This window comes from Carica papaya, chromosome 4 (genome assembly GCF_054855325.1).
Source record: "Carica papaya isolate Zhongbai chromosome 4, ASM5485532v1, whole genome shotgun sequence".
Taxonomy (NCBI): Eukaryota; Viridiplantae; Streptophyta; class Magnoliopsida; order Brassicales; family Caricaceae; genus Carica; species Carica papaya.
The window spans coordinates 13,281,533-13,307,754 of record NC_142312.1 but is presented as its reverse complement, the minus strand read 5'-3'; the positions used below and the strand labels follow the sequence as shown (position 1 = coordinate 13,307,754).

Genomic DNA, 26,222 nt, shown 5'->3' with positions numbered 1-26,222 from the left:
TTTGATACAATTTTTATATCACCGTGATCACCATTCTTCTCTCTACAGGTTGATAGGAGCCAAATCACCAAAACACGAACCTCGCCGTATCAGAGCCACATTTCCTCGGACCCATCCCTTAGACAATAGTGCCTTAGAGAAATACTCACCGATGGATCGATACTCAACCATTCCTTGTGAATGCAGGTACACGAAAATGAGGAGATGAAGGCCCTCACTAAACCGAGCGGCCCAAGATAATTCGCTTCGGGAGGATTTAGACAGACTATTTGAGATGGTGGAAGCTCTCGTAGCTGCCCAGCAAAGGCGAGAGGAGAGAAGGGAGTTACCCAGACCTCCTCCGCTATCGCAGGTTGAGCCCCCGCTACAGCAGGCTGATCCCGAGCCACCCCGGCAGAAGCCTGTTCCTCCACAGTACCACCCGACACCACAGCCGCGGTACGACTCGGTACCACAGCCACGGTACCACCAGGCACCGCCACAGCACATTCCAGTACCCCCACCACATCAGCAGGTGCCACCACAGGGTCCCCCAGTTCACCCTCAGCCGGCCCCAGTCCCTCTACCTCGGGACCCCGCTCATTCCTTGATCGACCCCGGCTTCATAGAGAGGTACAGAAGACTGAACCCTTCTACTTTTGCAGGGGGATCCTCTTTTGAAGAGGCCCAATACTGGCTGGCAGAGACTGAGAGAGCTTTCGAGACCTTGGGAGTAGTTCCTGAGCAGAGGGCTGCCATTGCCTCCTACATGCTGGTAGGCGAAGCAGTACGTTGGTGGGAGCTCAAACGGACCACCCTGCCTACACCAGCTACTTGGGAACAGTTCTTAACGGCCTTCCACGCGGAGTATCTCCCTAAACACATCCAACACCTGAAGGAAATGAAGTTTACTCAATTGGTCCAGGGAAACATGACAGTGTCGGAGTATGCCCGTAAGTTCCTGGAGCTGGGCCGATATGCCCCGGAGACATTGATGGATGAGGGCCGAAAGGCCAGGAAATTCCAGTGGGGTCTTCGCCCGGAGATCAGACAGCACTTACTGGTAATGGAGCTCGAGACATATTCAGCAGTCCTAGCAAAGGCGCAGATAATAGAAATGAGCTTCGACACCCACCCTCAGCTAGCGGGGAGTTCCCGACCCTCAGCCCCGCTCTGCAGGCCAGCACCTACCATGCTTGTCCAACCCAGTAAGAGGCCCAGACCCGCCATCCAGGCCCCTCCTCAGGCTACGGGGGCAGCACGTGGGAAGATCTGCCAGCACTGCGGCAGGGATCACGGGGACCGACCCTGCTACCGCCTCAGCAACACCTGTCGCATATGCGGCAGTGCCCAGCACTATGCAAGGGAATGCCCGAGGAACCAGAATCAAAGAAGGCCTCCAATCTATGGCAGAGTTTACAACCTTACCCAGAAGGATGCCGACGCAGACCCGGACGTGGTACATGGTATGTATACTATCTCTGGCCATATTGCTCATGTTTTGTTTGACACTGGTGCATCACATTCTTTTGTTTCACATATTCTTGCTTCCAAAATTTGTGTATCACCTGATAGACTTGATTCATTGTTGCTTGTATCTACCGCTGGGGGGGAGACATTGCTAGGAGAGGTTATCTACAGGGCATGTGCCGTGGAGATAGCAGATAAGAAATTGAGGGTAGACCTGATAGGGTTAGACACGGGGGATTTTGATGTAATCTTATGAATGGATTGGCTAGCGGCGTATCACGCCACCATAGACTGCTTTAACAAAAAGATTGTATTTAATCCTCCCAACGAGGAGCCATTTACAAGTTAATAAAATCATTCAGTACTGATTTCCCCTAATGGCAAGTTTTCTTAATTCCCAGTGCCTTAATCTTGTATTTTCTCTAACTAGGTAAACCCAAGAAAGAAGTTTGTATCCAAGAGATTCCAGTAGTCCAAGACTTTCCAGATGTATTTCCGGATGAACTGCCCGGTCTACCAGTGGACAGAGAGGTCGAGTTCACCATAGACTTACGCCAGGTACCCAGCCCATCTCGGTTGCTCTTTACCGAATGAGCCGCATTGAGATGGAAGAACTAAGAAAATAGATCACTGAGTTACAAGACAGTGGTTTCATTAGACACAACGTTTTCTCTTGGGGTGCCGGAGTTACTTTTGCAAGGAAGGGAGATGGAACGTTGAGACTGTGCATTGATTACAGATGGATAAACAAGGTAACAATTAAGAACAAATATCCTCTTCCCCGGATTGATGACCTTTTCGATCAGTTGCAGGGTGCACGGGTCTTTTCTAAAATAGATCTACGATCAGGTTACCATCAGGTAGAAGACATCTCCAAGACGGCATTCCAAACCAGGTACGGACACTATGAGTTCCTGGTCATGCCGTTTGGGCTAACCAACGCCCCAGCCATCTTTATGGATCTAATGAACAGGATCTTCAGAGAGTTCTTAGATCAATTTGTCATCGTGTTCATTGATGATATCTTAGTCTACTCAAAAAGTAGAGAAGAACATGCTCATCATCTTGCCCAAATCCTACAGGTCCTCAGGAAAAAGAAGTTGTATGCAAAGTTGAGCAAGTGTGGATTTTGGCTTGAGCAAACCGCCTTCCTGGGACATGTTATATCGAAGGAAGGGGTATCAGTAAACCCCGAAAAGGTTGAAGCGGTACTTGGTTGGGAAAGGCTGACAACAGTTAAGGAAATTCGCAGCTTCCTGGGATGGCAGGTTATTACCGCCGGTTTGTCGAAGGGTTCTCTACTCTAGCAGCTCCTCTAACCCGACTCACAAAAAAGAATGCAAAATTTGAATGGAATGAGGACTGCGAAAGGAGTTTTTCAGAATTGAAGAAGCGACTGACTACTGCACCCGTGCTGGCTCTACCGAGTGGATCAGGAGGGTATACAGTTTATAGTGATGCCTTCTATCTGGGCCTGGGTTGTGTCCTGATGCAGCATGGAAAAGTTATAGCATATGGGTCCAGACAGCTAAAGAATCATGAGAAGAACTATCCTACCCATGACTTGGAGCTCGCCGCAATCATACACGCCATGAAAACCTGGCACCATTATTTGTATGGAGAGACCTTTCAGATCTATACCGATCATAAGAGTTTGAAGCACATCTTCACTCAGAAGGATCTCAACATGCGTCAGAGAAGGTGGATGGAACTCCTCAAAGACTATGATTGTGATATCCTATACCATCTAGGTAAGGGCAACGTAGTAGCCGATGCCCTCAGCAGGAAAAGTGCAGGCACCCTAGCCCACTTGATGGTTTCAGAATGCAGGTCAATTGGGGCCACGCAGCAGGTTCGACTGCGAGATCTGAAGAGGGCCACATGTTTGGGCCACCTAGCAGTCCAACCCGAGTTAATCCAAAGAATAAAGGAAGCCCAGTCAGTCGACCTCGCCCTAGTAACCCGCAAGAAGGATGTAGAACAGGGAGTGAGTTCAGAATTCCAGCTCTCTGCCGACGGATTGATTCGTTTCAAGGACAGAGTGTGTGTCCCAACGACAGTGAGTTAAAAAGAGACATCATGACGGAGTCCCATAGTTCAAAGTTTACCATGCATCCAGGAAGTACCAAAATGTACCAAACTATGCGACCTCAGTTCTGGTGGAATGGGATGAAGAGAGATATAACTGACTTTGTATCTAAATGTTTGGTATGTCAGCAGGTCAAGGCATAGCATCAGCGCCCAGGTGGGTTACTTCAGCCCTTACCGATCCCGGAATGGAAGTGGGAACATATCACCATGGACTTCGTATCGGGGCTACCCAAGGCGCGTTCAGGACACGATGCCATATGGGTAATCGTTGACCGACTTACCAAGTCTTCCCACTTCCTAGCCATCAGAATGACTGATTCGTTGGACAAATTGGCAAGAATATATATCCGGGAGATAGTTAGATTGCATGGAGTCCCAGTGAAAGTGGTGTCCGACAGGGACCCCAGATTCACTTCTCGGTTTTGGAATAGCTTCCAGCAAGCTATGGGAACAAAGCTATCTCTTAGTACTGCCTTCCACCCCCAAACTGATGGACAATCAGAGAGGACAATTCGTACGCTTGAGGATATGCTCCGAGCTTGTGTCCTTGACTCCGGGGGCCATTGGGACGACCATCTACCCCTGATAGAGTTTGCCTACAACAACAGCTACCAAGCAAGTATCGGCATGGCTCCATATGAGGCGCTATATGGGCGCCCGTGCAGGTCACCGATTTGTTGGGAGGAAGTGGGCGATAGAAGATTGTTCGGCCCGGAGTTGGTAGAGGAGACCACGTCCAAGATAGTTAAAATCAAGAAGAACATTCAGACAGCTCAGAGTAGGCAGAAGAGTTATGCAGATATCCGGAGGAGAGACCTAGCGTTTGAGAAAGGCGACCGTGTGTTTCTTAAGGTCACTCATTTCAAGAGAATTAATAGGTTCGGCAGGAGGAGAAAATTAAACCCCCGATATATTGGACCCTTTGAAATCTTAGACAAGATTGGTACCGCTGCCTACAGACTAGCACTGCCTCCTGAGCTCTCCTGAGTTCACAACATGTTTCACGTATCGATGCTACGTAAGTACAACCCGGACCCTTCTCATCTCTTGGCTCATGAACCGCTTCCACTCCAAGAGTACTTATCTTATGAAGAAGTACCGGTCGGTATCACGGACCGAGAGAGCAGAATACTCCGCAACCGAGAAATATCATTTGTAAAGGTCGTGTGGCAGAACCACACGCCTAGGGAGGCTACTTGGGAACTGGAATCAGAATGTAGAGCCCAGTATCCCCATTTGTTCGACCAAGAGTAGGAGGCAAATTTGGGAGACCAAATTTCTTTAAGGGGGGGAGAGTTGTAACGCCCAATAATTTTTTAAATTATTTTTATTATTATTATTAATTTTATTTTTATTTATTTTATTTTATTTAGTTTATTTTAATTTAATTTAATAAAAATAACAATAATTGTAAAATTGGATAAAAATATTATTTGGATTTAATTGAAATTGATTTTGGGAAAAAGGGGTGAAAATTAGGATTCTGGGGGTATTTTTGAAAAGAAAATCAGAAACCGGGGGTCAAAACGCAATTTAGAAAAATTGTGCCCCGTCAGCGCCACGTATGCAGCCACGTCAGCGGCCCAGTCAGTAGCCCTGGCCAACCAGGACCTGCCGCGTGGCAAGACCACGTCAACCCGAGAACGGGCCACGTGGGCGATCCGCGTGCTCGCGATCGGACGGCCCAGATGCATCCCCGCGCGCACGGACGGCCCAGATCAAGCATGCGCACAGACGGCCCAAATGTAATCGCACGGACGGCCCAGATGCACGCTCACGGACGGCCCAGATTCAATCAAGAACGGACGGCCCAGATTTAATCAAAATGGACGGCTGTGATCAAAAGGCAAAAGGGTATAAATAAAACCCCCACACCTGACAACAAAAACCCTAGCCGCCTGCCCTCGCCGGAGAAGACGAACCAGACGCCGGAGGAGCCGGCCGCCGCCACTCGCCGCCACACCAGGGAGTTTTTCGACCGCCGATCGAGGTAAATTTCATATCCCTGGCTCGTTTTTCTACGCTAAGTTCCCCTGTGGCCAAATCGGAGCCAAAATCCCAGCCAAACGGCCAGAAAACATGGTCGAAACCCAGCGGCGCCGCCGCGTCCCTCCTCGATTTTTGCCTCTGATGAGGCCCTTTCCGGCCTCCGTTTGGTACAATTTTTATATCACCGTGATCACCATTCTTCTCTCTACAGGTTAATCAGAGCCAAATCACCAAAACACGAACCTCGCCGGAGAGCCGCCGCACCCGAGAACACCGCCGCCGGTAAGCTTCAGTTTTTCGTAATTTTTTGGCCCCCCGAGTGCCCTAGGGTTGTTTTATCGCAGGGACCGATGCAAGTGTGGCAGAATTCGGCCAAAAACGGCCAACTCGAGGCGAATCGCCGCCGCAAGCGGCGGCGCTGTCGCCAGAGCACGACGGAGCCGCCATGCCGGAATTGCGATATTGGCCGAAAGGGGCCCTGGGTCTAATTTGGGATTTTTTGGGACACGTGCAGGTACCAGTAGTCCGTTTCAGTTTCCCAGAAAAAATTCAGGGAAAATTAGGGACAGCCTGCAGGCGCACTGTAGAGCCGTATTCGGACCCCGAAACAAGTAAGGACCCCTCACCCTATTTTCTATCACGGTATTAAAGTTCAATAATGATAAAACGGTATTTCTTGAATCAACGAATGTGTGAAATTGCTTAAGGTCGCTAATGGAGCCCGAGTCTGGTGTGTTTGTCGGTTAACTGTTGTTTGGCCTATTTTACAGTTTTAAATGCAGTATGAGGTCTGATGTTTTCATTTCATAGTTTCGTGTGCATATTTTACTGTTTTATTGATTATGGGTTGAATGAGTGAGAAACCGATGCTGTATGTTGTCTTGTTTGGCATAAATTACTGGTTTGCTTGTTTGTGTGTGAATTGATGATACTGACTAAGAAAAAGGGGAATGAAAGGTTATGTAAATTGATAATTGTATAATGTGGTCAGCCTGACTAGATATCCTGGGAGATGGTGGACGGACCGGGTCCGTAGGGAACCCTACCGGGATTGTGGTCTCTCATACCGGACGGGATATGGAGACCTTATGTGTTTTGGCGCCCATACCAAACGGGGTATGGGGACGGCCCGTTTCACCCTCATACCGGACGGGGTATTGAGGTTTATAGTTTTAGCGCCTATACCGGACGGGGTATGGGGACGACCCGTTTCACCCTCATACCGGACGGAGTATTGAGATTTATAGTTTTGGCGCCCATACCGGACGGGGTATGGGGACGGCCCTGGAATCTGATTACAAGTGTTAAAGGTTCATGGGTAGTGGGACCCCTATAGATCCCCATGGATACTAGTAGGCTGGTAAATAAGGAAAAATATGTTGTGTAATGATTGATATGGAAAAGGCGTTATAAGTATTATGTTATACAGTTCCTATGATTTCGTGATTATGATAATGTTATTGTTTTCGTATATTGTTTTATGAATTTCACCGAGGTAAGTGGATAGTAAAAGATTTTATTATTGATAAAAGAATTTGTTGTAATCTATGCTCCATTGGTCTTTTTGTGTTTTCTACCCACCTTTACCTCCGTGACGGTGAGATAGTGTGATGTCTTTACTGGACTGGTGTAGCTCATTCCTTATTTAATCATTTCAGATCATGAAGACATTGTTCCCGAGCCCGTTCCGCAGGAAGACGGCGAAGGGGACGCCTGAAGACTCCGTAGTCATATTTATAGCTTTTATTTTTCGAGTTTTTCTTTTAGTTAGTTTGTTCTTTTATACTTTGAGCACATTTTTGGTTTTAGCATAAGGGATGTTTAATCAAAATTTTTATTACGCTTCCGCATTTGACCTTTTTAATGCACATATTTCATTTTAAATTTCCAGGGCCGGTACATATAGACCCCAGTGACACTAATAGGAAATATAAAATGATAGAGTAGAAATGAATATAGTAATGAATTCGATTTTGGGAAACAACAAAGGTTCAATTGTTACATGTATTTTGGATTGTATACTGTTAGATTGTTATTCTGATTTTAATCTTAATGAATGACATTTGAAAGTTACATGTTAGTCTAAAAAATGATGACGTTTTCAGTGAAATAAATAATGAATGCACTAGTATTCGAGTTTTATAAAGAATAAGCTCCGTTGGTTGTTTTATATTTTTATGCAATTTTTTAATTTTCTGTATCAGTGGTAAAACGTTGATATTTTTACTGAGCTAATGTAACTCATCAATTTCTTATTAACTATTTTAGATCAAGACGACCAAGACTCGAATCCTGATCAACAATAGACTAGTTAAGAAATTACCTCTTCCACTTCGTTAGTTTCGAGTAGAGGTTAACCATATTTTTTTTTCTCTCATGTTTTTTTTCGTTTAAGTTTCAAGGGCATTCCTATAGCCCTTATTGGACATTTTAAGTAAATGTGCAAGGAATGTAACATTCAAACTTTAATTGCTTCCATTAAATGATAAATTTTAATATTGTTTGTTTTAGTGTTACTGAGTTATATGTTCGAAATCTCTTATAGTGATTTGGATTTTTACAAAGTGTAATGATTTATTATAGTAAATTGTCTAATTTTCTTAATTATTTTTATATTATAATAACTAATTTTTTTTTAGTTATATAATTTTCTTATAACCATCACACAATTAATGATTTAATGTTAATAAAAAAAGGAGAAGAAATTCTTTATTCACATCCTCGTCATGAAATAATTAAATTAGCAGTTCAACTGCTACATATAAATTAGCTAAGTTACGTAATAACTAATTTAACTTATTTAATTAAGAAAATTTATTAATAGTTATTTTCTTATTATTATATGATTAAGAAAATTAGTTACTATAATTATTTAAATAATATTAAAGAAGTAATGATTTATAGTAAATAAAAAATTTATTAGTAGTAAATTATCGATTATATTTATAAGTAATGATATAGTTATATTCTCCAGCTACGGTGGAGTTTAAAAATATTATAATTTACTTTATATTAATATTTTATGAAATTATATTAATTTATTTGAAATTAATTAAAATAAAATTTATGAATTACATCTGCCAAGTGGTAGTATGGTAGGGTAAAATTTAAGTCGTAGGATAAAAGTTAAAAACTTCTTTTTACCCGAATATATATATATATATATATATATATATATACACACACGTATATATGTTACACATATATGTGTAACACCTAAAATAGCATTATATTAACTTAATAATATTTTATATTTTTTTATCAAATTTTTAGAATAAAAAATAGTTTTTAATTAAAAATTAAAAAGATCAGAAAACCCTAAAAAATAAGGGAGAATCCAAAAATAGAATTTAGGAGAAAAGCAAATAATCGAATATTTCTGAAAAAAAAAAACGAAGTTTGAAATCTCCACGTCTGCTGCTCGGAAACTAACCTAATTGGCCATGAACTCTGAGTCACAACTCGTAGCTACAGTGGTCCCCTTCCTTCTTGCTTCTCTCTTAATTTCCGTCTACAGGTGTAAAATAACCAGCTCTAAACAATTCTTTGCGTTGAGAAAATTATTTTAAAATAATTTCACATAATATATATACATATTTTTCAATTTCTCACCACCAATAGTTATTGACTCACGCATCGATTCTCCTATCTATACTCTCTCGCATTCCTTTTCCCCTCGCTAGATCCATTCATACGTAGAGAGAGCAATCGAGTTGATTCTTTTTTGAGGGAGTGAATGGCGGAGAAGAGTTACATCATAGAGGTAGAGAAAGGCACGCCTGCCACTGAAGGAAACCCCTCGATCGGCCCTGTTTATCGCAGTATCTTCGCCAAGGATGGATTTCCTGCTCCGATTCCAGGACTTGAGAGTTGCTGGGATGTTTTCCGGTGAGAATTTTTTCCCGCTCTTAACCTTCTGTTTGGTTGCTGAGAAATTCCGTTAAGGAAATACTCTGACTCACGTTTTGGTTCTTAAAACAAATCTCATCAACTGTTGTATTGAATGAAATGGTGATTGATTTATGATCCGAACAAACAGAGCATGGTTATTTGCTTTCTATTACATATCTTAGAAACTTCGATTTAAATAATTCGGTTAAAACTTTTGAATTTTGTCTAACTGCACTTTTAGTATGAAAAAAATTGAACTTCGGAGGCGTTGTACAAAAATAGCGCTGGCTCACGTTAGACAGTAAATAAGTTCTCATTTTCCTATTTGATAGTCTTTTGAGGGACTCTTTCATGTTCTTCTCATAGGATGTCTGTGGAGAAATATCCTAACAATAGGATGCTTGGTCGGCGTGAGATTGTGAATGGCAAGGTATATTATGGAAAAAATTTCCACTTTTTTGCATGGGTTCCTCCAAATACCTACTTGACTTGTGGTTTCCTTTTCAGGCTGGTAAATATGTGTGGCAAACTTACAAAGAAGTGTATGACCTTGTAATAAAGCTTGGAAATTCAATCCGCAGTTGTGGTATTGAGGAAGTAAAGTCCTATCGTCACTTGTTGGACAATTATCTTAAGCCGCTATTGTCTTGCATAATTATCAAATGAATGTTGTATCTGTACCTCACTGTGGCACTATCTTTCTTATAGGGAGGAAAATGTGGTATTTATGGTGCCAACTGCCCAGAGTGGATTATGAGCATGGAGGTACTTGCATTTTTTTTTTCTTGTTTCTCTCTTTATTGGAACCTGAAAAACTCGAAGACGTATATATTTTTTTTTACTTGGTCTTTTTGTTATGTTATTTATATGGGAGGGAAGCATTTTTTCTCCTAGGATTTTGTTGCAACCTGTTTTTTGACTAGTATGCTTTGCATTTTCTTGAAGATATATTTAACAATCCCGAACCTCTGCAGGCTTGCAATGCTCATGGTCTCTATTGTGTTCCTCTCTATGACACATTAGGTATGGATCTTTCTTTTTAGGGAGCATCTGTACAGGCATAACTGTGACTACCACTGAACAATAGATGCATATTCTTAGAGGATATAGACATCTCATGTTGGATTATTTCAAATGCATGAATATTTAATCAAATGCAGGTTCTTCGGTTGACCTTTTTCTGTGTGTATTTTAGGTGCTGGTGCAGTGGAATTCATTATCTGCCACGCCGAAGTCTCGATTGCTTTTGTAGAGGAGAAGAAGATTCCTGAGGTACCTTAATCTTGTTTATTTGGTCTCTGAAGTTTTTAAAAGGATAACTTCTTGGGTTATGGCTGGCAACACTTGTGCTGAATTAATGGCGTGGGAGGGTTTTGGCAGCAACAATAAATCTATTTGACTCATTTCCCTCACCATTTTTTGGGTCATTTGGAAGGAAAGAAACAAAAGAGCTTTTGACGGAGTTGAGTTTGATTTCAACAAAATCATGGATAATTGGTTTCACTACTTTGGTTCTAACTTTCTTGGGCATAATCTTGACTATTTTGAAGATTTTAGTGCCATTGTAGATATTCTAATTGAGATGTAAATTTTGTACATGAGTGGTGCTCCCTTTGCACCTTACATCAATACAACTTCACACTTTTCTTTAAAAAAAAGGATAAATTTATGAAGCCATTGCATGACTTTTACACACTTGTTGAGATTTGGTTTTATGGTTGGTTCATGATTCACTTTGCTCTTTTTTATACATTGGACTTATGGGATACTTAGATTGGTTCTTTTAAACATATTACTGCTGAAGTAGTGCTACCTTGGTGACAATTTGAGAAACTTTTGGTTTCATTTTCAAGAATCATCTCTCTGATTATGTTTATTTGTTAATGTTTCAGCTATTTAAAACTTTCCCCAACTCAACAAAATACTTGAGAAGTAAGTTCTACTTGTTTGAGCTTTTCTTTTTATTTTCCATGCATGAATCCGTGAACAACTGCATATTATGTTTATTAATGCAGCTATTGTGAGCTTTGGCAAGGTTACACCTGAACAAAGAGAAGAAGTTCAGAAGTTTGGAGTGGCAATATATGACTGGGATGAATTTTTTAAATTGGTAGGTTGTTGTCTGTCTCATACTTTTCTTTACATCAAAAATAGCTTCAAATAGTCTTTTAACCCTGAAAAGATATTAACTTTGTTGTCTTTATATGCTAGGAAACTTTTGTCATGTTAATTATAAGTTCATGGCAGGAATATTCTGCACATAACATGTTTCTTGAACTTCAGTTTCTAGTTTTTGGTTGGCACTAGTAAATCTCCTATGTGCATGGATTCTGTGGATAATTTTTAGGAGTTAGTGGTTGAAGGCACTTGTAGATCTCTGTGTGCCTGGATTTTTGTGGATAAGTGATTTTTATGTCTGGTAACCTTTTCATGATAGGGTTATGGTGGCATTTGGATTCATTTCCGTATGTGCTTCTGGAAACTTTTCTAGGTAGACTAAATATAATGAGCCTAAGATTATAGGATATTACCCTTCCACTGATTATAGGCCAATTTTATTTATTAATTAATTATTTAAATTTTTGTTTTCAGCTTTAATCTATCTGTTTTACACTAATTTGCATCGAGCTGATATTTTGGAAGCTTATTATTTTATGCTTGCAGAGTGAAGATAAACAATTTGACCTTCCGGTAAAGAAGAAAAGTGACATATGTACAATTATGTACACTAGTGGAACAACTGGTGATCCTAAGGGTGTATTGATATCAAACGAGAGCATCGTAACTCTCATAGCAGGGGTGAATCGCTTACTAGAGAGCGTCAAGGAAGATGTAATTTTCTCCTTGTAACTTTAACTCAATTAGTAGTCAACAAAGCTGCAGAACAACGCTTCATTTGTTTGTTTGTTTTTTTTATTTTCCATTTTCTTGTTTCAAGTCATTCTTCTTTAACTTATAAAATTTTACAGTTGACAGAGAAGGATGTATATCTTTCTTATCTTCCTCTGGCCCACATCTTTGACCGGGTGATAGAGGAGTGTTTTATTCAACATGGTGCATCAATTGGGTTCTGGCGTGGGGTAAGAACAGTATCAACTATCAAACTAATTTCTCATCAGTTCAGAATTCAATATAGTGATATCTAATTGGTGCATCACCAGGATGTCAAATTATTGCTTGAAGACATAGGGGAACTAAAACCAACCATTTTCTGCGCTGTCCCCCGTGTATTAGAGAGAGTATATTCAGGTACAGTTTCTCTTATATTTTGAATAACCTAAAAACTTCGGTAGCTTCTGTTTTCTACATGTGGAGAATTACTAGAGGGGATGCTTCTTCATAAGATTTTTGACCTTGTGTTTTTTGTATTTATCACCTTAAAGACTGGAGACTTGCCGTGCTGCATTTGCCTGAAATGTGTTAGGAGAAGAAAGACATCATTGATGTTTATGATTTTTCTTTCTCCATTGGAAAGTGTTATCTGCACTTGGCACATTTATATTGGCATTGCTCAAAGTCTCATTTTACAACTCATGATTGATGGAAGTGAGAGTGCTAATAACAGCATTTGGACTGCAAATAACATCATCCCTTCTTTTCCTGGTTGTGGAAAATCTCAAAACTTTTACTGAATAGTAGTTGAATGTTATAGCTTTTGCTATGTTATGTGAAGATTATATATAGTACCAACAGAGTGTTGGATTTCTTAATTCTGATTATGCGTGACAACATTAAATGTTGCAATCTGGATTGCAAGTGGGAACTCAACTTTATGTTATGTGCAAAGAGCTCACATATTATGATCTTCTTATATATCTATTTGATAAAATACAGTTGTGTTCAGTAGAAGTACATGCTGATGAAATGGATCATTACCATCTTTTCCTTCTTATATTGTTAAAAAAACAATATGGTGGATGGTAGAAGTACTTACTGATGAATGCTTCATTACTGTTGTTTCCTTTGGTATTGCCAAAAACTATAAATTGAATATGCTAAATAATGAATATCGTAATCCTCTTATCTGCAGTCCTAATTACTGTTTGGATCACCAGGTTTGCAGCAGAAGCTTTCTGCTGGGGGTTTCTTCAAGCAGACTATATTCAATGCTGCATACAAATTGTGAGTCCAATTTTGTTTCTCAATCTGCTCGCTAGTCATTATGAGATTTTATTTGAACATATGTACTTGAAGTCTTTTTTAACCTCTGTTCAATTGACTCCTAGATGCATGTCTGTGGTTCTCCATCTCTTTTTTCTTAAATGTATTTTTTTATTTTAATTTTTTTTTTCAAATATGTTCTCCATCCCTTTGGTTCACTACTAAATAGCTTTGATATAAATTTGTTGCTTTGGTCAATTTTTATTTCTACAAGTTTGTTATGTATGTTCACACTTAGTATGATGTTTTTTTGAGATAAAAGTAGGCAACAAAGGTGCCACCCATGGAAGAGGGATCTAGAAAGATTAGAAATCTAATCTCTATAGGGTTCTCCAAATCCTCTCTTGAATAGAGTTTTTCAAATTACTCTGAGTTTAGTTTGAATTTTCAAATTTCAAACCTATGGGTATGAATTCCTATATGATATGATGTGATAAATATTTTGATGAAAAGAGCATTCTAATACAAAATTAATTCTGTCGCCAATTTAAGTTAGATGTCGTTTTCCTCAGTTGATAAACAGAAATAATAGTGAATTAATTACAAGCAATTAAAGATATAAGCAGAGTCGCTTCAGTTATAATTAAGATTTAGGAAGGGAATGGGAATAAAATAGACTTGAACTAAGTGTAACATAAGGGGATAGCCTGCAGTTCTATAAAAAATGAAGCTAGTGCCCTCAAAACGATCCTTGTTTATTTCTGTTCCAATGACCTAATAGATACACATAGGAATAAGAATAAAGAGTTTTTTTTTCCCTTTTTTCTTTTCTTGATTTACATGCTTTAATTCCCAAGCACATAGTACACCTGACCCAGAAACATGTTGTCACAAATTAGGAAGACCAACAGCAGAATAACACTAGCTTCCAAGGAGATGGCTGGGGATTCATACCGCTGGAGGCACATAGGACAACCATTAAAGCCAATGTTTCCTGTCTTCCTCAAGTTGTTTATGGTCAAAATTCTACTATAAGCTGCTTACCAAATGGAAAGGCGATCTTGGGAGACACCTTACTCTTTCATATCTGCTTCCAAAAGGAGTTTCAAGAGGCCTTCGCTTTAAGTGCACAGTATATTGTAGAAGGATAGCTAAGAACTTCCCATGATTATTTAAGGGTCAAGCTGACTCTTTCTTAGACTGATCAACCTGACATTTGAACTAAGTGTGAACATACACATGGAATGTTTAACTACAATTTGACTCTTTCTTGTTTTAACTAATGTTTAATATTACTGCAGCAAATTTTATAACATGAGAAAGGGACGTGGACATGTAGAAGCAGCTCCAATTTGTGACAAAATCGTATTTAATAAGGTGATGATAGACAAATTAATTCCATCTTCACCTTTGTCTCAACCCCCACCCTGAACTCCATCTCTACCAGCACAATGAATTAACTCCTGTAAAATCCATGCGCCCTCTCCTGTCATTTTACAGGTAAAGGAGGGACTGGGAGGAAATGTGCGTCTCATTCTATCTGGGGCAGCACCTCTTACTACTCATGTAGAAGCCTTTCTCCGTGTGGTGGCATGCTGCCACGTACTTCAAGGATATGGTATACCATCTCTTCAAATCCATATGGTTGATGATTTTTTCTTCTTCAGCTTCTTTGTGATTTCTTGCTGCTATTAACAGACATTTATAAACTACTCCCTATTTGATACTTTTGTAGGTCTGACTGAAAGTTGTGCGGGGACTTTTGTCTCATTGCCAAATGAACTGGCAATGCTTGGTACAGTGGGTCCACCAGTACCGAATGTGGATATACGCCTTGAATCTGTTCCTGAAATGGGATATGATGCTCTTGCAAGCGCACCACGTGGAGAAATTTGTATAAGGGGAAACACCCTATTTTCTGGCTACTACAAACGTGATGACCTCACCAAAGAGGTCCTGATTGATGGGTGGTTACACACAGGTTAATCCCAGACCTTCTCATAACTGGTTTTCAGTCCTCTTATGTAATTAAATAGAACTTGGTTCTTTTTAGCATGTATAAATATGTCTCACTCAGTTCTTTTTCTTTTTCTTTTTTTAATATCCTTTGTCAGGGGATGTTGGTGAATGGCAACCAGATGGAAGCATGAAAATAATTGACCGCAAGAAGAACATTTTCAAGCTTTCCCAAGGAGAGTATGTTGCAGTTGAAAACTTGGAGAACATTTATGCTCTTGCATCTGGTATTGACTCGGTATGCTTCTTCCTATTGTCTATAGATTTTAGTGTTCTATCAGATACCACATTTTTGTCCCTATTATAGAGCACTCATCTGATCTTTCTCACGAATTTTTTGTTTTCTATACTAGATTGCAATAACTTTTCTCATTGTAACTAATCCTAAATGTCAACTCTTTCAGATATGGGTTTATGGCAACAGCTTTGAATCTTTCCTTGTTGCTGTTGTTAATCCCAATAAGCAAGCGCTTGAAAGTTGGGCTGAAGAGAATGGCATAAGTGGCGACTTCGATTCGCTCTGTGAAAACCCCAAGGCAAAGGAACACATACTCGGAGAGCTCACTAAGATTGCAAAAGAAAAGAAGGTTCGTCCTTGCTTCTAGTGCTTGTGATTTTGATTTCAAATCATTGATCAAGAAGTAAGCTTTGAACAAAAGAAGTCTGACTTAAAACATTCCTGGAAATCAATCTTTTCTATGCAGTTGAAGGGATTTGAATTTATAAAAGCCATCCACCTCGACCCAGTGCCATTTGACATTGAACGTGACATCCTCACTCCGACCTATAAGAAGAAGAGGCCCCAGTTACAGAAATACTATCAGGTATTTGTTTCTCTTGGTTTCAAGTCTTTCTAAATGACCATAATATTTTCAATATATTTATTGGTTAAATTCACTGATTTATGGTCCAAAAATTTCATCAGGATGTTATTGACAAGATGTACAAGAGTGCTAACAAGGCATAGAACTTTTCTTATTGCATCGGGAGGATGTTCTCCTATTTTCCCTGGTGCTTACCCACTCTGCTTTGAACATTTTTTTTCTTTTTTCCTCGATGGTGATTGTGCATACGGGCTATTCATAAACCATCTGGTTATTTCAACTCTTAATTTCCAACTCCAAATTATTATTTGTTATTGTTTGTTAAATAAAGTAAAAAAAAAAAAAAATACCAAAGATAATGATATTAAAAATGATCTTCTCCACTCCCTTTTTTGTTTGCTTTATTCGCCAAAAGTAGAAAAGCCTAATCGAATTTCTCTCATGATCTTTTTCAAAGCCATAATACTATATGATTTGTTCTTCTTCCACTATAAAATGTATAAGTTCTAACACCATTAGGGTAAATCTCATGCCCTTAAAACCTCCTTTAGTCACTCTAATAAGTTTTCTTTTAATGCAAATTTCACAAAATGCTAATTGCCCTTTCTTCAAAAACCAAAGAAAAAAGTTGGAAACTCCACGAATTCCAACCAAAAATTGGCAAGTTATATTGTTCTAGTGCACCTCCATTTTCTTAAGGCATTGGTATCTCATGGTATGTAAAAGATGATAAATGTCTTCAGTAGTTTAGCTTAAATGTGTGATTTTATTTTATTTCTAAACATACATAAATATTATAATATGAAAATCTTAAAATACTTATCTAACAAAATAATCATCGGTAAAGGAGATGTCAAATTTTTTTAGCATAAACTATTTAATAATTATCGCATCTTAATTTTGTCTGGTTAGAAATATTAAAACAAAATTTGAAATTGTTGTGGCTTTAATTTATTAACATAGCAATTCTTAACTTTATAATTAATTAGAGTCGTTTGTGTTATCATTAATTAGCCCGTTTTGGGCTAGGTCTCCCAATTCATTCCCCATTTTCTCGCTTCTTTGTTTTAAAGCTCGTTGAAGAAGCTAGACCAACATTTGAAACGGCCTCGTTTCAGAGCCTCATTTTTAAATGACGTCGTTTCATATCTCTAACTTTGTCAAATATCAAAACATTTCGCTGATGAAATCACAAGATCAAGAATGCACTGTGATTCGAGGTGTGATTGAGTGAGAAGGGAACATTCGAGAGAGAAAGAGAGCTTTCATGAATGAAGAAAAATGAACTTTATAACTTTCATTAATGACGATTGCGGCTTTTTACAAAGTAATTAAGGAAACTAACTATTAATGAATAGTTAATTAATTTGTAATCAATTAAACAAATCTTAACCACATATGGTTACAGTTTAACAACTATAGTTAAAATCTAACTACTCTTGTTAACAGTGATTATTACAAAATCTATATAATATCTATTATTTATTAGTCTTCCTCAAGATGGAGTATACAAAGTTTATATACCCAGCTTGATTATAGTTTGTTGAAATGCTAAAGTAAAAAGCAGTTTCATGAAGCAATCGACTAAATGATGAGCTGAAGATACAAATAGAAGATGAATATGCAAGTTGTAACTACAACCTTGTACTGTGACAATCAATTCACAATTAAAATAGCCGAAAATCTGGTATTTCATGAATGAGCACATCGAGATATTGGGACCATTGCAACTCGCATATGACAGTAGCAATGGCGCGATATCTGCTTCAGAGAATGACTGTGAAATTGTCTGTTGTTTCTTCACTTTCCACAAAATGAGTATTTCACCAAGAAAAATACAAAAATTAATGCAGATTTATAGGTATCAACACAATAAATCCAGATATTTTGAACAAGATAGAATAACCCCTCTCATAATGTTCCTTTCAAATATCATAGAACTTTATGGACAATTTGGTTTCTTTGTTGATGAATTCAAAAATTGCAATAGTTGCTGTACTACAAAAAAAAAATGCCAGGTCTAATGTTAATCAAGTAAAAAAACGGTCTATATGATATAATATCAACATAATCTGATCTATCTATACATGATACCTTGATTGAAGAAACTATAAAAGTAGGGGTGGGTTTACACCATAAAAAACATGTCTCACATAGTAAGTCCAATGTCTACTTTCTTTAGCGAAGATCAATACCAGTGTGAGATTTTGCTACTTCCAAACCTAAATTTTTTTTTAACTCATCGAGGTCCTTAATTTTGAACAAGCTATGCAATTAGTACTTGACAATTTTAATCTATTTCAAGCTATTACTAGCAAGTATAACATCATCTGTATATATGCTAAGAGTTATGAAATATGATCAGTATACTTAAAAAATAAAGAGGAATCAAAATGAGCTTGCTTACAATTTTGCTTTTTTAAGGCATCTGTAAGTTGGAAATACCATTTTCTACTAACTTGTTTTAATCTATACAAACTCTTTTTTAAACGACATATCTTGTTGTTGTTATTAGCTTCAAAACTTAGTGGGAGGCTCATATAAACTTCATCATATAGATCACCATGTAGGAAGACATTATTGATGTCTAACTGGTGGAGCAACCGGCCTCTAGCAGCAGTAATAACAAGAAGAGTCTAAATTGTAGTCAATTTGGCTACTATAGAAAATGTGCTCAAATTGTCAACTTCTGATTTCTAGGTATAGCCTTTAGTTACTAATCTAGCCGCTTTTCTTTTTATTTTTGTAAACCCATTTGTGAGCAATTGTTTTTTTATTAGAAGGTAAATCAGTCAACTCTCATGTTTTATTTTTTTCTAGATCTTTTATTTCAGCAGACATAACTGCTTTCCAACATGGATGTTGAATGGCTTTATGATAAGATTTAAGTTTCTTATCTTGGGTTATGGCAAGAACAAAGGATTTGTAGGAGTCACTTAAATTTTTATATGGAAGAACACTTCTTTTGAAATGTGATGTAACTTAGAATTAATATTAGACTTACGGCCCAAATGCAATGAGTTGTTTTAAATAATAGGTCAGTTGTTGTCAATTGAGGTCATTTTGTTTTATAGTATTAAATATAATGAGCAAAGAATATGAATGAATCTCTTCTTTCTAAATAAGAACCAATATACCACATTTTCCATTGAACATGTTAGGCAATTAGCTTACATTAAATATTAACACTAGGAAAAAAGATGAAAATATATGGATCTTAGTTGTTAGACATAACAGCTTGCATTTTATTTCCTTCTTTGATGCTACATATTACATCATTTAACCAAAAGAAAGATGTACTTTTGCTAAGAAAGATAAATATAGTAATTACAATTGTATTAGAAAGAGCACAACATTCACCTATATTGTTAATATTTGTGTACAACATCAAACGTATTCCATGAGATGCATCCATGACATAATTGTAATAATTTTGTTAAGATACTGTAATAATTTCTTATGTCAATAGAGGATAAGTTATCAACTTTTGCCCAATTGTCACAAACACAACAAATAAAGTCTATTAAACTCAAAAGAAAGAGATTATACCAAAATTATAATAAGGTGATTGAAATAAAATTTACAAAGTTCTATAAGCCAAAAGATAAATTTGATTTCAACATTTTTCACATGAGAAGACTGATACACAAAATATATTATTTACAAAAAATGTTTAATCTAGTTGCATATTGATATAATTGATAAAATGATATTTGTGCAGATACTTATTACGTGAATAAGTTCACTAGATTTATTCAGATAAATAAACAATTACATAAAGTTGCCCTAAGTGAAGCAAAAGCATACGCGTAATAATAGTGTAAAAATTATTCTTTCACTCAGTTATACAATGGTTTACGTGTATGGAACCAATCTAGCTTTTACTCTTTAAAGTCATATAAGTTAGTAATTAAAAACCCATTATTCTCAATATAAGAACGATAATATGAGATGATTACGCATTATGGATGATTCTTGAAGTATAGAATCATGACAATGTTAGAGAAAAAAGTTTATCTTTAAAAAAATTGATCTATATGACATTCAATTATAGTCATTACTATTAAGTATGATATTATTCATACATCTACCAAGGTTACAGTAGATGAAACTTAATGAAATTTATTGATGATAATGCTATTTTCTCTAGAAAAATTATTCTTATACCCTTTAGAGGCCATGACATTAAGTGTTAGTAGTTATTATTAGGTTCAATGTAATTAATTAATATTTTTTTTTTGTTATATTGTTAATTAATGAGATTAATTTTTTAATTTATTAATTACTACTTAATTAAATGATTGATAGGTCTATATTTTTATAAAAGGCCATACATTCTAGTCGAATTATTTTTTGCTATCTAATGATTAATATCTATATAGCACTTACTGATGAATCTACAAAAATTCTACAGAAAAAATTCTTCAAATTCACTGACGGCTTGATAATTGAATCTAATGTGCTACACATGCAAAGTTAATAAACTTTTTCCTAGACTTTGAGTGGCTGAAAGAAATTTGTATCTGTAATTTTAAAGTTTAATTAAATGAGCTAAATTTAATTTTAAAAAATTTATTCAAAGGTATTTGAAGCTGGATTAATTAATTACTTTGAAGTTAATGATGAAATGATTGAAGGTTAATTATTCTATCATGATCAAGTACTAAAATGGAAAAAAAAAAAAACCATATCCACTATGATTGATTACATTGATAGAATACACAACACGGAACCATAAAGCATGGATGCTTTCAATCTATTACCACTCTAGCCTGTCTCTGGAAATCTTGAAACATCACTTGGCAGGCTATCACTTCTTGACTGAAATCTTGTTTGCCACTCATGAGCCAATGCAAGAGATAAAGTTGAGTACTGTAATGCCAGCAGCTCCTCTCTGCTATACTTCATTCTTTGATCTGTTTCAAGAATGGAACCAAAAAATAATACACTTGAGTGAGAAAAGGTTAGTTTCCCAGTTACTAAAAAATTAGATCACAAGTATTCCTACCTATAAGGAAGGGAAATTCTTCTTGCTTTTTCTTGGCTTGCTTAGTCTTCAAGTATGTTCGTGATCGCGATGGTCCACATGGACTACTTTGATCGGATGGAGAAACTCGAACGAGTTCATGCCTAACTTCCATTTGGGGAAATCTCTTGCACAAAGATGATATAGCACCTTCACTTAGGAGCCAGCAACCTCTCAAGTCAAGCATTTTTAGTTCTGCTTGGGGTCTAAATGAGTCAAACCCATGATCCGTCAACACCGCATCTTGAATACCAAGATTTGTCAGCTTTGGGAGAGAAGACAAGTGGTGCAAAGAGGCATCTGTAAGGGAGGCACTTTTGAGGGATAAATGGCTCAATTCTTTGAAGTTTGACAAAGGGTGCAGAGATGCGTCCGTAACTTTAGTCTGCTCCAAATTCAATCTTTCCAAATGATTAAGATTTTGCAATAATAGCAGAGAAGGAACAAAATCTGCTTCAATTCCTTCATGGCGAATGAAACCTGGAATTTTTAAAAGAATAAGAAAAAAGGACTCCAGTTAAACATGCACCAAAAATTGTATAGAATAACCATAACAAAAATATTATGTTACACAGCTTAAAAGATTCCATGCCTGTAATGTGTGTATTGCTGAAGTTGATAGCCTTAACTGAAGGCATCATTCTGATATATGAGATGGCCACATCATCCACTGATGTGTTAGCTAGAGACAAAATTTCAAGATTTGGAACATGTCCAGCTATAATTCCTACTCCAGCAGAGCTGATTCTTGTGTTGTTGAGGTTTAGATTTCTCAAATTTGCTCCAATGCAAGCTACCAGTTCAATGGAATCATCCCCCATTGTGCTAGAGCTTAAATCTAAATGTTGCAGGATTTTCATATGAGCTAAAAAGCCGAAGTTTTGGAGGGAGGAGTTGGATACGTCCAAATACAATAGGAAACTTGTTTCAATATGTAAAAAGGTTTTCATCTCATTTGTGAAAGTAACTCCAGAGCAAATAAGCTTCAATAAAGGAGCTTTATCACTGTCACCTTCAAGTAAAGAATTAATTGTACAATTACTTAAGTTCAAGAATTCAAGAGATGAAATATTTGTCAACTTTGTAACATTAGTCCAGGCTAGATTGAGAAAACTCAATCTTGGAAACTGGTGAAGAACTGTAGCACCTTTATCTGATATTTTGCTCCCCCAAAGGTCAAGGTATTTTAGCTTTGTCAGTACCTAAGAAAAAAAGTAATCATTGCCGAAATTTTATCTGAATACCCTTTCTACAACAGGTAGATGCGCAGATATCTCAAAACACAATGTTGTCAAGAAAAACTTAAATTGGAAATGATGATTTTAAAAGCTATGCAGACGTGACCAAAATCCCAAAGTTTGACAACTCCATCAAGGCAAGTGTCAGCAGTTCTATTACATGCACCCACAAAACAAAGAACCACAATAAGAAAATTGATTCGGTTTTTGAGGGGAGAGGGGGCTTGATGACTATCATATAGCATCTAGAAACAAACTTGCATCAAGCCAGGTTGGTCGCAGAATAACTGTATTCTCCAGTTCGAATGAACTTTCAGATGGAACATTGGGACCACTTTCAACAATACTACACTAGTCTCTAAAAGTGCATATAAAAATGGGAAAGAAAATCGGGGCTCAGTGGAGAGTTTGCAGCCATCCAATTTAGTTTTAAAATCTCAATCAAGATATTACATTCCAAACATCAACTTTATGAATGCTTTCCACTAGTTTGAGAAGATAAACATGGCTTATGTAATTAAACAGATACACTATTTCCAGGATGTCATACAGGAATTATATGGTTCAGCCCCAGGGAAAAAGAAAAAAAATAACTCTCAGTAAAATTATTATGTTCACGCAAGAATGAAGAAAATGAATATCTGCTAGTAATATATTTTTTTCTTTTCAATAAGAATCACTGGACTATATGTATATATATGTATTACTGAAGATTGAATACCTGTAAGGAATTTAGTGCCATATCTGTGACAGGTAAACCACCCAAATCCAGGAAGGACATGTTCTTAAGAGAAGAGAGAAGTGCAACCCCGTCTGCAGTTAACCCTGTTTCCGAAATCGATAGTTTTTCCAGTGTCGGAATAGATAGAAGGTGCCTAATGCCAGCATCAGTAACCTTTAAGCACCTAGAAAGATTCACTTCCTTTAAGCAGCTCATTCCTAAATTATTTAGTAGATGGGAAATATGTAAGAAAATTTCATCATTGCCAATAGTTAGTTACACCTAGAAAAAATATAACCTACTTTGAAATTCAACAAACAAGAAACCACTACAGGAACAATATCCACTGTCTTAGGAGGGTTTTAAGCAGTCTGAAACTCTAGTTCATAGATGCAAGCCTTGCCCAACGTTTTGCACATTTTCATTCAATATTGCACCTATTATGGAAGATCATGTACTTTTTTTTTTTAGTGAATAGGTAGGATAACATGAGAGGCTTGTAGAAATAGCATAAATTTTCTTTTAACCAAACCTGTTATGGCCCAAAGGGCAGAGCTAGTAATTTTATGGCAGCCTGCTAGATTCAGAATGCGCAGGTAACGGAAAGCTCCCAAGTACGCCATCCATTCAGCATCCACACAGCTCTCACCTTGTAGGTTGATCTCCTCCACACTGTTTTTGAAAACTCTGCAAAAAGAAGTATCACTTAACAGCGAGAAGACTTTAATGCTGAATTTAATTCAAATTCTAATTCTATAGAAGACGAATGAGAACACGATACAAATATGATATAAATCTGAATGGGAATAGCATTCCAATTCCAAATAAATCCTATATCCAATTTAAGTTAGATATTTATTTATTTTCTTGATAAGATACTAGTGAAAGTTGATTTGATTATACATCGCATATCTACATTATAATTTTTGTATGAACCAAATAACTCAAATATAGGAGTTAAACAGGAATAGAACAGGTTTAAAGCAAAAACAGCATTAATGTACTCTCTTTACTCCGGAAGAGGATTCCCATTGTATCAAAATGCAGATGAACTTTCAATACCTTTTCCCATATTAACATTTTCACCATCCTTCAGTTATATTTTTCTGGAATGACTAAGTAGAAGAAAAATCTAACCATCATAGGCAAAAATCCCCGTGTAATTCATGAATTCTACAGGAGTTCGAATTACCACAATTTCATATGGCATTGCACACTAGCAATAGAATGGAAAATGAGTAATAGTGAAGATGAAAATGGAATTATACTTGTCAGTGAAGCAAATCTTATCTTCAAACTAAAATACCTGAAAAGCTGCTAATCAAATACATCAAGACAACGAAAACTAAGCTCCTTTGAAGAGCCAATGCAAAATCAAAATTGAAAACATTCTATCTGACAAAACAGTGAAGAGAGAGAAGAAACGAACTCTAGCAAGGAAGGGAAAAGAAGGCGCCGATGGTGGAGGTGACGAAGAAGAGAATCGGCAAGATGAGAAGGCATCCGCTCGAGGGTCCTTCTTTGCCTCCTCCATTTCTCCACACATTCTATGCTTCTGCAAGCTTCATGTATGCAGAGGCGAACCAACCTGTTCTCTGTCTCGATTTCCATTCTCCTTGGTTGATGGCCTCCTGCTTCTCTTTCCCAAGGAGTTTGACTCAGATCGTTTCTTCCTCCCTCGCTTCTGATTTTGATCCCTAACTAGAATCCGAATTATAAACAAGCAAATATACATATTTCATATCAGAAAAAAGTATCACTTCCTCTTTGCTAGTACTGTAAATGTATTTTTGAATATTTCAATATTATAACAAAATAAAACTCTTTTTTTGATAATTTTAAATAAAATAAGAATTTTATTATTATAACTGCAGTAAAATAAATAATATTTTTATTATTTATAAGAATTGATTGTAACATTTTATTTTTTTATTATTAATATTTTTACTGGTTTCAATAAGTAAAATAACAATAAATCTAAATATTTATGATTTTGATCCCCTTCATGGTTCTCATTTCTTTTGTTGTTTACCTCAAAATATCCGGGGGGTAAAAGATGCTAATTAGGGCCAGTTTCATTTGTATCCGAATTAATTATCCTATAAAATATAATATAAGTTTATAATTTTTATTTTTTGAACCGTTATTTGATCCGGACATTATGTTATATTAATGTTAATAAATTTGTCATTATATTTATAATTATATATGTTTATATTTATATTTATATTTATATATATATCATATTGGATTTAGAAGAATTTTGGTAAGCTAGACTTAAATATGCTCACCTTGTTCTTATTTATCAAGACTTGGATAAAATTCAACTAATTAAGTTAATGTATGTGACTCATTAGGTTTAATCATTTAACTAATGATAAGTTTGTTAATTGATATTTTGATTTATAAGATAACTACAAAAGTTATATTAATAATTATATTAAGACGTTAAAAAATGAGTTATAAATAGCGATGTAACATGACCCTTAGAAGAAAACAAATTTATTTCTTAAGGAAAAAACTTATCTAACAATAGTTTTCATGCAGTATATCCCCTTTTGGCTAATCTCCATGAGCATACATGATGTAAACCTAGACATAAGAGATACAAAGAAGGACGTTTACCCAGAAGACCAAGAAGACAGTTGGGGAGAAGCAAGAAGAAATAGTAAAGTCCCGAAGAGAACTATTACTTGAGCTAGCGCCAAAAGCATCTAAAAAGCCTTCAATCTTCTTATCAAAAGCTGGATCAATAAAGAAGCTGACCTTGAAGCCCAAGAAGCTGCAAGAACAAGTGTAAGAAAACAAGAAAAACGCCGGTCATATTTGATTCTAACTTGAGAAGAGCATGACCAAGAACATGGAGGTATAGACCT

The 26,222-nt window shown here is 36.9% G+C and overlaps 2 protein-coding genes across 2 annotated transcripts; one reads left to right on the top strand and one right to left on the bottom strand.

Moving 5' to 3' along the window:
* Positions 1–8,974: 8,974 nt before the first annotated feature.
* On the top strand, positions 8,975–16,675 carry LACS4 (AMP-dependent synthetase and ligase family protein). The gene is made up of 19 exons (XM_022039126.2): positions 8,975–9,417; positions 9,787–9,850; positions 9,928–10,017; positions 10,129–10,185; positions 10,395–10,443; positions 10,616–10,692; positions 11,313–11,352; positions 11,436–11,530; positions 12,085–12,252; positions 12,390–12,500; positions 12,582–12,669; positions 13,476–13,542; positions 14,823–14,898; positions 15,022–15,139; positions 15,257–15,502; positions 15,636–15,775; positions 15,942–16,124; positions 16,242–16,361; positions 16,463–16,675. The coding sequence occupies exons 1-19, from the start codon at positions 9,266–9,268 to the stop codon at positions 16,502–16,504; spliced, it is 1,983 nt and encodes a 660-aa protein (XP_021894818.1). The 5' UTR covers positions 8,975–9,265; the 3' UTR covers positions 16,505–16,675.
* A 4,283-nt stretch (positions 16,676–20,958) lies between these two features.
* Positions 20,959–25,099, bottom strand: LOC110812382 (Leucine-rich repeat (LRR) family protein). The gene is made up of 6 exons (XM_088217881.1): positions 24,776–25,099; positions 23,879–24,033; positions 23,347–23,564; positions 21,980–22,589; positions 21,370–21,867; positions 20,959–21,277 (listed from the first exon to the last, which is right to left on the bottom strand). The coding sequence occupies exons 1-6, from the start codon at positions 24,955–24,957 to the stop codon at positions 21,129–21,131; spliced, it is 1,812 nt and encodes a 603-aa protein (XP_088074007.1). The 5' UTR covers positions 24,958–25,099; the 3' UTR covers positions 20,959–21,128.
* Between the last annotated feature and the right edge of the window lie 1,123 nt (positions 25,100–26,222).